Source organism: Mobula birostris, chromosome 4 (genome assembly GCF_030028105.1).
Source record: "Mobula birostris isolate sMobBir1 chromosome 4, sMobBir1.hap1, whole genome shotgun sequence".
NCBI classification, from domain to species: Eukaryota; Metazoa; Chordata; class Chondrichthyes; order Myliobatiformes; family Myliobatidae; genus Mobula; species Mobula birostris.
Genome location: NC_092373.1, coordinates 137,338,524 through 137,350,784, shown reverse-complemented (window position 1 = coordinate 137,350,784; position 12,261 = coordinate 137,338,524). Strand labels below are relative to the sequence as shown.

General features: G+C 43.2%; 1 protein-coding gene across 5 annotated transcripts in view; it reads right to left on the bottom strand.

Moving 5' to 3' along the window:
- fgf2 (fibroblast growth factor 2) overlaps nucleotides 1-12,261 on the bottom strand; it is a 178,228-nt gene that overhangs the window by 117,765 nt on the left and 48,202 nt on the right. For all 5 annotated transcript variants that reach the window (XM_072256127.1, XM_072256129.1, XM_072256131.1 and 2 more), the window contains exon 2: nucleotides 11,250-11,353. In XM_072256127.1, coding sequence (XP_072112228.1) covers nucleotides 11,250-11,353 — 104 coding nt within the window. The remainder of the gene's footprint in view (nucleotides 1-11,249; nucleotides 11,354-12,261) is intronic.

The following is a 12,261-nucleotide window of genomic DNA, read 5'->3' as shown; positions in this document are numbered from 1 at the left end:
TGCACTTGGTATTTTCAGTGCGTGTATCAATAGTAAATGAGGATTTTCAAAATCCCATGCTCTCCTACTTTCAAAACTGCTATGAATATTCAGACCTTAGTTCACAGAAAGTGCTAACTTGTTTCTGGAAATTATCATTTATGTTGGATGCGAAACAAAACAACTGGAGATAATCCAAGTCACAGGCTGCCAAAATGGCTTTATATTCCATGTTCCATGCATAGGTAAGAAATAGCAATGAAGTACCAAAATTATTACATCAGCTGTGCTAATTTGCAACATACAAGGGGCAGGTACTGATTCATACAGAGCATTTGCACATTAGTTTTTTTCACATTTAGCTAATGAAATAAACCATGCAAATATCTTGTCTGAAACAATCTGAGAAATCCCATTTGGCAATGTGCACAGTATTAGTACTGATGTATTCATTTTAAAATAAGAGCAGATGGACATCTTGAGAAATTAAACATTTTGTTAGAGAATCTCTGAGATGATTATTAAAGCAAGGTGGTGCAGTGATTGGATCTAGACGCTTTAATTACATCACTGGAAGAGCTTTTGCTGATACAGCAAAGAAATTAGTGAAGATTTCAGCAACGATTTCACAAAAGATTTGAAAATCAGTAGGCAACCAGGCAAATAAACAAACTGAAAATCTTGTAGAGCAAAATCTTGCACTTAAAACATCTCAGTAAAACATTTAGTGTTTCCCAGCTGTTTATGATTTCAGCCATTTATGATCCACCATGTTACATGGTGGAAAAGGAGAGCTAACAAACACAATAAGACAACTACTGTCTCTTTTCTCAGCAATATCTGAGTGATAAATATCCAACAGGGCACTACTGCCAACCCATACTATTCTTCAAAAACTGCGACACATCACTTGCTCAACCTTTCTGGAGAAGGTGGGATATCTAATTTACTACCAATCCAGAGACAAACTCACAGAGAGTGCAGTTACCAGTCAAAAATGCATAAAAGCATCAATAGAAATTAGGTACCCAAAAGTATAGAGGAACTTAACCCAAGGACCATTTCAGTCATACAATTTCAACAACTGAACTCATTGTAGAAAAAAATACATGCAATCCATAAAGTATGAAAATCACTGAACCTGCATGAGGTACTTCTTTATGCAACGTGTGACGTCAAACCAAGTTACCAGACAATTGATGCTAATGAGAGAGATAAGGGAGACAATGGAGAAACGTTCAAAATGTTAATGAGAGAGGAGAAGAGAGATTAACGGAAAAGAAACACAATTCAGAATATTGACAGACCGGTTGCTTTGAACCTGAACTTTTTGAAGTTTGATGGACAAGCGATACCCCAGCAGGGGGATAAAAAGGACAGGTTTGCTAAGGCACGACACACCACGAGATAACGAGACCCCTGGAAAGAGCAGTGTGCCCCCACAAGTGGTGGGAGTTTGGAGGTCCGGTTCGCGGGAACCGACCATAGCCTCACAGGGTGTAAAGGTACGATCAGTGGGAACCTGGTGTGTGTGTGTGTCTGCCCTTGCCTGGGTGCCGGGTTCACCGCGGAAGAACAGTCGTATTTGGAATGGAGGGGTCACAGCCAATGATCACAGCCGGATAGAAGACATAAAAGGGTCCGCCCGAAACCACCTGTGAACATCAAAGGTCTGCCTGAATCAAATCTGCAGATCTCTCTCCCCCCCTAATGGCACAACAGCGATTACTGCAAACTGTACTAAGCTGAACTGAACTCTGCGTCACTTGAGACTGATCATTTTACCCCTAGACTGCGATAGAGCTTGGTTGATTCCTATTACCCTAGTTCTGTGTACATGTGTGTTTTATCAACGTTGCATTTATATCCTTACGATTAGAGTACTGTGTTACTTATTTCTTTAATAAAACTTTATTAGTTCCCAGTAATCTAGACTCCAACGAGTGGTCCATTTCTGCTGGTTTGGCAACCCAGTTACGGGGTACGTAACATAAGTGGGGATCTCGTCCGTGATTTTGAACGCCAAATTTGGGACTGGGTAAATTGATTGGGTTAAAATTCCTGAAAGAAAGAAAGGGCAAACAGCAGAAATGGAGATTGAGGAATTTCTAAAGGCGCCAACCTTGGCGGCATTAGAGGACGCCAGGAAATCAGAATTGGCGACTGTTGCCAAACGGTTGAATCTTTTCAAGGGGAAGTCGACAATGAGGAGAGCGGAGATACACAGAGCTATCATAGAGCATTATGTATCTAAAGGTGTGTTTCCCCAAGGGGAGCTGGAGGTGGTATCTATGGGCAAACCTGGTGGAGAAGCAGTACAGCTACAGATGGAAAAATTGAGACTCGAGCACGAGATCCAGGTAAGGCAGATAGAACAAAGAAGAGAAGAGACAGAGAAACAGAGGGAAAGGGAATTTGAGCTGGAGAAGTTAAGGATGACACTAGCGCAGGGGCCCATGCCGAACCAAGGTGGAGGGTTCAGGGCGACCCAGGAGGTTAGGATGGTTACCCCATTTGAGGAGGCCGATGTTGATCGGTACTTTCTACATTTTGAAGAAGTCGCTGCAAGTCAGGACTGGCCGAGGGATAAGTGGGCTGTTTTGCTTCAGAGCGTACTTAAAGGGAAAGCTCAGCAAGCTTACTCAGCATTGTCCGCAGAAGATGCCCAGAGGTATGATGTGGTGAAAGAGGTGATACTCAAGATTTATGAGTTGGTCCCGGAGGCATACCGGCAGAGGTTCCGGAATGTGAGGAAGCAGTGGGGCCGCACGTACTTAGAGTTTGCCCATGAGATGCAGATGTATTGTGAGCGTTGGTGCGCCTCAAAAGGGGTCAATGGGGATTATGACAGACTACTACAGCTAATACTGATTGAACAGTTTAAAAGTTGTGTCCCTGAAGGGATGAGGCCCTACCTAGATGAGAAAGAAGCAGAAACCTTAGCCGCAACTGCTAAGTTAGCGGATGAGTACGCGTTGACACACAAAGCGAAGTTTACCCTGAGTAAAAGCTACCAGAAGGGTAGTCAAGAGGGCGGAGAGAGTCCGCCAGAAAAGCCAGAAAGTAAACCAGGGACTAGTGAGAAGGATACGGAAGACCAAGAGCAATTTAGTAGGAAGTCTCCTGGGGTCGTATGCTATAATTGTGGGAAAGCCGGTCACATTGCGTCCAGGTGCTTTGCCCCAAAGAAGGAGACAGGGAAAGGAAAAAACGACAATTCCGACTGGCTGTATTGAGCCGGCAAACAAACTGCTAGGGGAGAAGAGGTCTGATAAAGTTCAGGAAGGGCGCGAGAAGTTTATTTCGGCCGGATTGGTGTCAGTGAAGGAGGGGTTAAACCCGGTTCCAGTACGGATCTAGAGAGACACTGGAGCTTGTCAGTCACTGATCTTAAAGAGTGTGAACTAAAGTCTAACAGAGACCCAGACTGGGGAGGTCAGGGTGATAAAAGGCATTGGGAAAGGGACTGAAACAGTACCTTTGCACCAGATACACCTAAAAAGCGACTTGGTCTCTGGACCGGTAACGATAGGGGTGAGGCCCGAATTACCGATGGATGACGTGGAGGTCTTACTCGGTAATGACCTCACCGGCAGAAATGTGTACTCAGCAGTAAAACTGACAAGCCAGCCTGCCAGCATTGAGGCCCCGCCCACAGACTCACAGGTTTATCCTGTCTGCGCAGGGACTTGGCGCATGTCCAGAAAGGCTGCCAAAGCGAATGTAGATTTAGCTGAGATGTTTTTACCAGCCTTGTACCAGGAGGGGTTAGAAAGTGAGGAGGAGCATAGTAGAGCGGAAGGAAGTGAGAGAGTTGAGGTAGACTTATCATTAGCAAGGAAGGAACTTATACAGGCACAGGAACAAGACGAGGAGCTAATGGTTTTGACGGAGACAGCTCTCTCCGAAGCAGAATTAAAAAAAAGAGCCAGTGGGCTATTATGTGAAGGAGAGAGTACTAATGAGGAAATGGAGACCAAGTAACATGCCCGCAGATGAGGAATAGGGGGTGGTGCCCCAGGTGGTAGTGCCGAAAATTTATGGGGATGAGATTTTCAACCTGGCCCACAAGATACCCCTCGGTGGACATTTTGGGGTGAGGAAGACAGTCGATAGATTATGAAAGAGTTTTACTGGCCGAGCATGAGGGAGGATATTATTGAGTATTGGAGACGGGAGCTGACACAGTTACAGTCTACTGATATGTTATCAGCTTGTCACGATAAGCTAGCAGACCTAGTCGGTGTTATCACAAAAATTAATGAGGCTAGGGTGCCACCTGATAAGGGGAAAACCCATTTTGAAAAGGTAAGTATGGTGCCGACCAGATGGGAAAACTCTATTGTTTTGGCCAACCTTGCTGATAAGGTCTCTCCCTTAACCCCCGAACAGAGCGAGCCGCTGAGAAAGCTAATTAACCAGCACGCAGACGTTTGTTCAGATGTCCCAGGGTGATGCAAAGAGACGGTACATGGTGTTGTTGTCACATCAGGTCAGCCTAGTAAGCAACACCCCTATAGGATGATTAATTCAGTGACAAAACGGCTAAAGAACGCAGAAGCGTATATTGACGATTTAGTGGTCTGGAGTGACACGTGGGAGGAGCACATTGTGGCAGTAGAGGAACTGTTTAAACAGCTGTTTGAAGCCAGCCTGATAGTGAACCTCACAAAAAGTGAATTTGGCCACGCGAAGGTCACTTATCTGGAGTATGTGGTAGGACAGGGGCAGCTGGCACCGATGCAGGCTAAGGTGCAGGCTATCTCAGAAGTCCCCACCCCGAAAGACATGAGAGCCCTGGTTCTTGGGGATGGTGGGGTACTATCGGAAGTTTTGCAAAAACTTTGCAGATATTACCCTCCCTCTTACTAAGCTCTTGCTAAAGAATGCTAAGTTTGTGTGGGACGACTTTTGTTATATTTGTCCGGGATGGAAACCACTGAGAATTTACACTGATCACAACCCATTAGTGCTTTTGGCCACTATGAAGGATAAAAACAAAAGGTTGCTAAGTTGGAGCCTGGTCTTAGAGGATATTAAAATAAAACATATAAAAGGAACAGAAAATGTGATTGCTGACTGTCTGTCAAGGTGTTTAAAACTTGAAGTTCTCTGTATTAGCCGAATAGCTGATGACCCTGTATATTAGTGTGTATCTAATAATGTATCCATGCCCATAATTTTTACCCCGGTAAAAACCAAGTTATCAGACGATTGATGCTAATGAGAGAGATAAGGGAGACAATGGAGAAACGTTCAAAATGTTAATGAGAGAGGAGAAGAGAGATTAATGGAAAAGAAACACAATTCAGAATATTGACAGACCGGTTGCTTTGAACCTGAACTTTTTGAAGTTTGATGGACAAGCGATACCCCAGCAGGGGGATAAAAAGAACAGGTTCGCTAAGGCACGACACACCACGAGATAACAAGACCCCTGGAAAGAGCAGTGTGCCCCCACAAGTGGTGGGAGTTTGGAGGTCCGGTTCGCGGGAACCGACCATAGGCTCACAGGGTGTAAAGGTACGATTGGTGGGAACCGGGTGTGTGTGTCCGCCCTTGCCTGGGTGCTGGGTTCACCGCGGAAGAACGATCGTATTCGGAATGGAGGGGTCACAGCCAGTGATCACAGCCGGATAGAAGACATAAAAGGGTCTGCCCGAAACCACCTGTGAACATCAAAGGTCTGCCTCAATCAATTCTGCAGATCTCTCTCTCTCCCCCTAATGGCACAACAGCGATTACTGCAAACTGTACTAAGCTGAACTGAACTCTGCGTCACTTGAGACTGATCATTTTACCCCTAGACTGCGATAGAGCTTGGTTGATTCCTATTACCCTAGTTCTGTGTACATGTGTGTTTTATCATTGCTAACCTGTTGCATTTATATCCTTACGATTAGAGTACTGTGTTACTTATTTCTTTAATAAAACTTTATTAGTTCCCAGTAATCCAGACTCCAACGAGTGGTCCATTTCTGCTGGTTTGGCAACCCAGTTACGGGGTACATAACAAACGTCATACAGCAAACTACTATACTTTAGTCTGATACATAATCAATACATTATTAGCATCAGGAGGGTAAAGATATGGTGGTACAATTTTAAGTATTCTAAATATTAATCTGAGGCAAATGAAAATGAAGTTTAACAGTTTATACCAAGAGTAATAAATTAGCCTTTCAGGTTTTTGAGCTGAAATGGAATCAAAATCTCACAGGCACCCAAAATCATCAGTTTACATATTTATAAACCTATTAGGATGTTCAAAATAAAAGCGTAAGATACTAGAAACAATCAGCAGATAAGGTGGGTTCTGTAGAAAGAGACATGGTCAGTATTCAGGTCAAAAAACACCATCAGAACGGGGAAACATAAAAACAGTGATTCGGCGAGCAGAGGCTGAGGGCGAGCTTGCTCCCAGTGAGGTAAGGCTGGGTAAGTTCCTTTAACTAATTTAATTAACTTAGGAGTAGGTAACGGAGGCAGCAGTTAGGGCAGTCGAGTGCTCCGTTTGCAGTATGTGGGAAGTCAGGGCGAGCACAATCATCCCTGAGGACTACACCTGCAAAAGGTGCATCCAGCTGCAGCTCCTGCCAAACCAAGTTAGGGAACTGGAGCTGGAGCTGGATGAACTTTGGATCATTCGTGAGGCAGAAGCAGAAATAGACAGGAGTTTCAGGCAGATAGTCACCCCTAAAAGTCAGGAGGCAGGTAGCTGGGTGACTGTCAGGAGAGGGAAGGGGAATAGACAGAATGAGCTGAGCACCCCCGTGGCCGTTCCCATCAATAATAAGTATACCATTTTGGATACTGTTGGTGGGGACGACCTACCAGGGACAAGTTGCAGTGGTTGCGTCTCTGGCACCGAGACTGGACCCTCAGCTCAGAAGGGAAGGAGGGAAAAGAGGAGAGCAGTAGTGATAGGGGATTCGATAGTTAGGGGGACAGATAAGAGGTTCTGTGGAAGAGATCGAGAATCCCGGATGGTCTGTTGCCTCCCTGGTGCCAGGGTCCGCGATATCTCCGATCGAGTTCTCGGTATTCTCAAGAGGGAGGGTAAGCAGCCAGGTGTCGTGGTCCATGTAGGGACAAATGATGTGGGTAGGAAGAGTGAAGATGTCCTGAAAGGTGAGTTTAGGGAGTTAGGCGCCAAGTTAAAGGACAGGACCTCAAGGATAGCAATCTCAGGATTGTTACCAGTGCCACGTGCAGGCGGGTTTAGAAATAGTAAAATAGAGCAGATCAACACGTGGCTGAAGACATGGTGCAGGAGGGAGGCCTTCAGATTTATGGATAATTGGGCAGTTTTCCAAGGAAGGTGGGACCTGTTCCAGCGGGACGGTTTACATCTGAACTGGAGGGAACAAATATTCTTGCAGGTAGGTTTGCTAGAGAGGCTCCAGTGGATTTAAACTAGATACAAGGGGGGTGGGGAACAAGAGTGTAGGAACCAATGTAAGGGAGAAGGAAGAAAAAGAAAATAGTAAAGTTATTTGCACCGTTAGTAATAAACAGAGTAAGAGGTGGAGAATTTCTTAAATGCATTTATTTTAATGCTAGGAGCATTGTAAGAAAGGTGGATGAGCATAGAGCGTGGATTGATACCTAGAAATATGATGTTGTAGCTATTAGTGAAACATGGTTGCAGGAGGGGTCTGATTGGCAACTAAATATTCCTGGATTTCGTTGCTTCAGGTGTGACAGAATCGGAGGGACAAGAGGGGGAGGGGTTGCATTGCTTGTCAGAGAAAATATTACAGCGGTGCTCTGGCAGGATAGATTAGAGGGCTCGTCTATGGCGGCTATTTGGGTGGAATTGAGGAATGGAAAAGGTGTAGTAACACTTATAGGGGTGTATTATAGACCACCTAATGGGGAGCAAGAATTGGAGGAGCAAATTTGTAAGGAGATAGCACATACTTGTAGTAAGCACAAGGTTGTGATTGTGGGAGATTTTAATTTTCTACACATAGACTGGGAAGCCCATACTGTAAAAGGGCTGGATGGTTTGGAGCTTGTAAAATGTGTGCAGGATAGTTTTTTGCAGCAATACATAGAGGTACCAACTAGAGAAGGGGCAGTGTTGGATCTCCTGTTAGGGAATGAGATAGGTCAGGTGACGGAGGTATGTGTTGGGGAGCACTTCCGGTCCAGTGATCACAATGCCATTAGTTTCAATATAATTATGGAGAAGGATAGGTCTGGAGCTAGGGTTGAGATTTTTGATTGGAGAAAGGCTAACTTTGAGGAGATGTGAAAGGATTTAGAAGGAGTGGATTGGGACAATTTGTTTTATGGGAAGGATGTAATAGAGAAATGGAGGTAATTAAAAGGTGAAATTTTGAGGGTACAGAAACTTTATATTCCTGTTAGGTTGAAAGGAAAGGTTAAAAGTTTGAGAGAGCCATGGTTTTCAAGGGATATTGGAAACTTGGTTCGGAAAAACAGAGATACATACAATAAATATAGGCAGCATGGAGTAAATGAGGCGATCAAGGAATATAAAAAATGTAAAAAGAATCTTAAGAAAGAAATTAGAAAAGCTAAAAAAAGATACCAGGTTGCTTTGGCAAGTAAGGTGAAAATAAATCCAAAGGGTTTCTACAGTTATAGTAATAGCAAAAGGATGGTGAGGGATAAAATTGGTCCCTTAGAGAATCAGAGTGGACAGCTATGTGTGGAGCCTAAAGAGATGGGGGAGATTTTGAACAATTTCTTTTCTTCAGTATTCATTAAGGTGAAGGATATTGAATTCTGTAAGGTAAGGGAAACAAGTAGGGAAGTTATGGAAACTATGATGATTAAAGAAGAGGAAGTACTGGCGCTCTTGAGGAATATGAAAGTGGACAAGTCTCCGGGTCCTGACAGGATATTCCCGAGGACCTTGAGGGAAGTTACTGTAGAAATAGCAGGGGCTCTGACAAAAATATTTCAAATGTCATTAGAAATGGGGATGGTGCCAGAAGATTGGCATATTGCTCATGTTGTTCCATTGTTTAAAAAGGGTTCTAAGATAAACCTAGCAATTATCAGCCTGTAAGTTTGACGTCTGTGGTGGGTAAATTAATGGAAAGTATTCTTAGAGATAGTATATATAATTATCTGGATAGACAGGGTCTGATTAGGAACAGTCAACATGGATTTGTGCGTGGAAGGTCATGTTTGACAAATCTTATTGAATATTTTGAAGAGGTTACTAGGAAAGTTGACGACAGTAAAGCAGTGGATGTTGTCTACATGGACTTCAGTAAGACCTTTGACAAGGTTCCACACGGAAGGTTAGTTAGGAAGGTTCAATTGTTAGGTATTAATATTGAAGTAGTAAAACGGATTCAGCAGTGGCTAGATGGGAGACGCCAGAGAGTAGTGGTGGATAACTGTTTGTCAGGTTGGAGGCCGGTAACTAGTGGTGTGCCTCAGGGATCTGTACCGGGTCCAATGTTGTTTGTCATATACATTAATGATCTGGATGATGGGGTGGTAAATTGGATAAGTATGCAGATGATATTAAGATAGGTGGCGTTGTGGATAATGAAGCAGGTTTTCAAAGCTTGCAGAAAGATTTAGGCCAGTTAGGAGAGTGGGCTGAAAGATGGCAGATGAAGTTTAATGCTGATAAATGTGAGGTACTACGTTTTGGTAGGACTAATCAAAATAGGACATACACGGTAAATGGTAGGGCATTGAGGAATGCAGTAGCACAGAGTGATCTAGGAATAATGGTGCATAGTTCCCTGAAGGTGGAATCTCATGTGGATAGGGTGGTGAAGAAAGCTCTTGGTACGCTGGCCTTTATAAATCAGAGCATTAAGTAATAGGAGTTGTGATGTTAAAATTGTACAAGGCATTGGTAAGGCCAAATTTGGAGTATTGTGTACAGTTCTGGTCACCGAATTATAGGAAAGATGTCAACAATATAGAGAGTACAGAGTAGATTTACTAGAACGTTACCTGGGTTTCAGCATCTGAGTTACAGAGAAAGGTTGAACAAGTTAGGTATTTATTCTTTGGAACGTTGAAGGTTAAGAGGGGACTTGATAGAGGTATTTAATATTATGAGGGGGATAGATAGAGTTGACGTGGATAGGCTTTTTCCCACTGAGAGTAGGGGGAGATTCAAACAAGAGGGCATGAGTTGAGAGTTAGGGGACAAAAGTTTAGGGGTAACACGAGGGGGAACTACTTTACTCAGAGAGTGGTGGCTGTGTGGAACGAGCTTCCAGTAGAAGTGGTAGAAGCAGGTTCGATATTGTCATTTAAAGTCAAATTGGATAGGTATATGGACAGGAAAGGAATGGAGGGTTATGGGCTGAGTGCAGATTGGTGGGACTAGGTGAGAATAAGCGTTCAGCACGGACTAGAAGGGTCAAGATGGCCTGTTTCCGTGCTGTAATTGTTATATGGTTAATGTTGCAGAGGTGGTGGTAGGAGCATGAACAAGACAAAAAACACATGTGAGATGGCACGGGCTTAGTCAGGTGGATTAATGGGGACAGATAGAAGATGATAGTACTTCTTTGTCCAAGTTGCTAATATGGGTCTTCAGTGCATTACAAACACTTGACCTACTGACATCTCAGACATGAGCTTTTGGAAGACTGGCAAGATGGATATGGGGCGCATTTACAGGCTACTATAGAACATCGCATACATCTTCTGTCAGGTTTGATCAAGGTATTCTTGCCACTTCCAACCCTACCACTCACCCCCACAACTTTCCCACTGAGGCCATTTTTCTACTCTCCCGCTTCAATTGAGCTTCTATTTACTGTGACTGCTCACAAGAAAATGAATCTCATGGTGATATTGTACATGGTGACTAGAAGTATTTTGGTAATAAACTTACTTTGAACCGTTCTCAAGAATGAAACCCTGTCATAATCTGAGAACAGACTCCAGCAGAGATGAGAGACTGCGGCAGGGCACGCGCCTTTGGAATATTCTTTTAGGTCAAAGCATTTCACTAATATTTCTACTTATAGCAATATTTACCAATGTTTTTAATATAAAGTTCACAATTGCTGGCCAAACTTCTTTCTTCCCCATACAAAAATTTGTGAACTAACATGATTGTGACTCTCCCTGCTACATAACATCACCTAGTTCCTGCTGTATACAAGTATTATTTTAAAGGAAATATGATTAGTACTCTACGTGTTTAGCTTGAATATTCAAATATGTGCATACACAAAAGAATTGTAAATTTATAACATGTGGTAAAGGAATAAAAGCATGAAGTATTGATATTATCAATTAATTCTACTTACCGATCCATACAATCTGCCATCTTCATTCATAGCAAGGTAACGATTAGCACAAATTCCCTTGATTGATATAACTCCGATAGATTCTGCCTGCAGCTGCAGTTTAACTGGAAAAAATGGTTTTCAAATATATATTAGACATCATCAAAACAATTGCCAAAAGGGATTGGGTCAGGGAGGGAGCAATGCCTTGCGTTGAAATTTTTTTTAAAATTCACAGAACAGATGGAGTTGCAGGCAATTTCAAATTATCTTTAATACCAAGATTCCTCCTTGAATTAGTGCAGGCTGCATGAATGCCTTGTAGTTGTTACTTAGCAATTCAAGAAGGGTTGATCCAATGCCAATGAAGAAATAGCAATATTTTACATCAGGATGGTAAACTGAGGGAGGCAAGCGGGAGGAAAGAGAAACAAGAAATAAAAAATGGAGCCAATATCATTAAGTTGCAGTAGAAGTGGCAGGCCTGAAACAATGAAAGCAAGCAGCCCAGAATTGTGAAATCAAATCCAAAAGGCTAGTGTGCCTAGACAAAAGTAGTATTGTTCAAGTTTATGTTGAGCATTGTTATTTAATTGTGTAGGAGGCCACATTCAACTTAGTCAGAGTGCCCGTGGAATGGAGAATTAAAGCAGCAGGGAACAGTGATCCAGAGTCACTCTGCTGTCTGAACAAAGGTGCTCTGCAAAGGAATCACCCAGTTCATGTTTAGTTTCTCCAATGCTGAGAAGATCACAATGTAAATACCAAATGCAGTACACCAGACTGGTAGAAGCACAAGTGCATCAATCATTTGGAGGACTGCTTGGGTCTCTGGTTTGTGGATGGGAGAGAGAGACAGGTATGGCATCTGCAGTGGGTGCATGGGCAAGTGGTGTACAAAGGGGAGTGGCTGGTGGGAACAGAAGATTAACCAGAGAATTGTTCAGGCGACAGACCCTCAGAAATGGGGAGAGGAAGGGGCAATCCATTTAGTGTTGGAATTCTGTTGAAACTCCCGGAAATCACAAAGAAA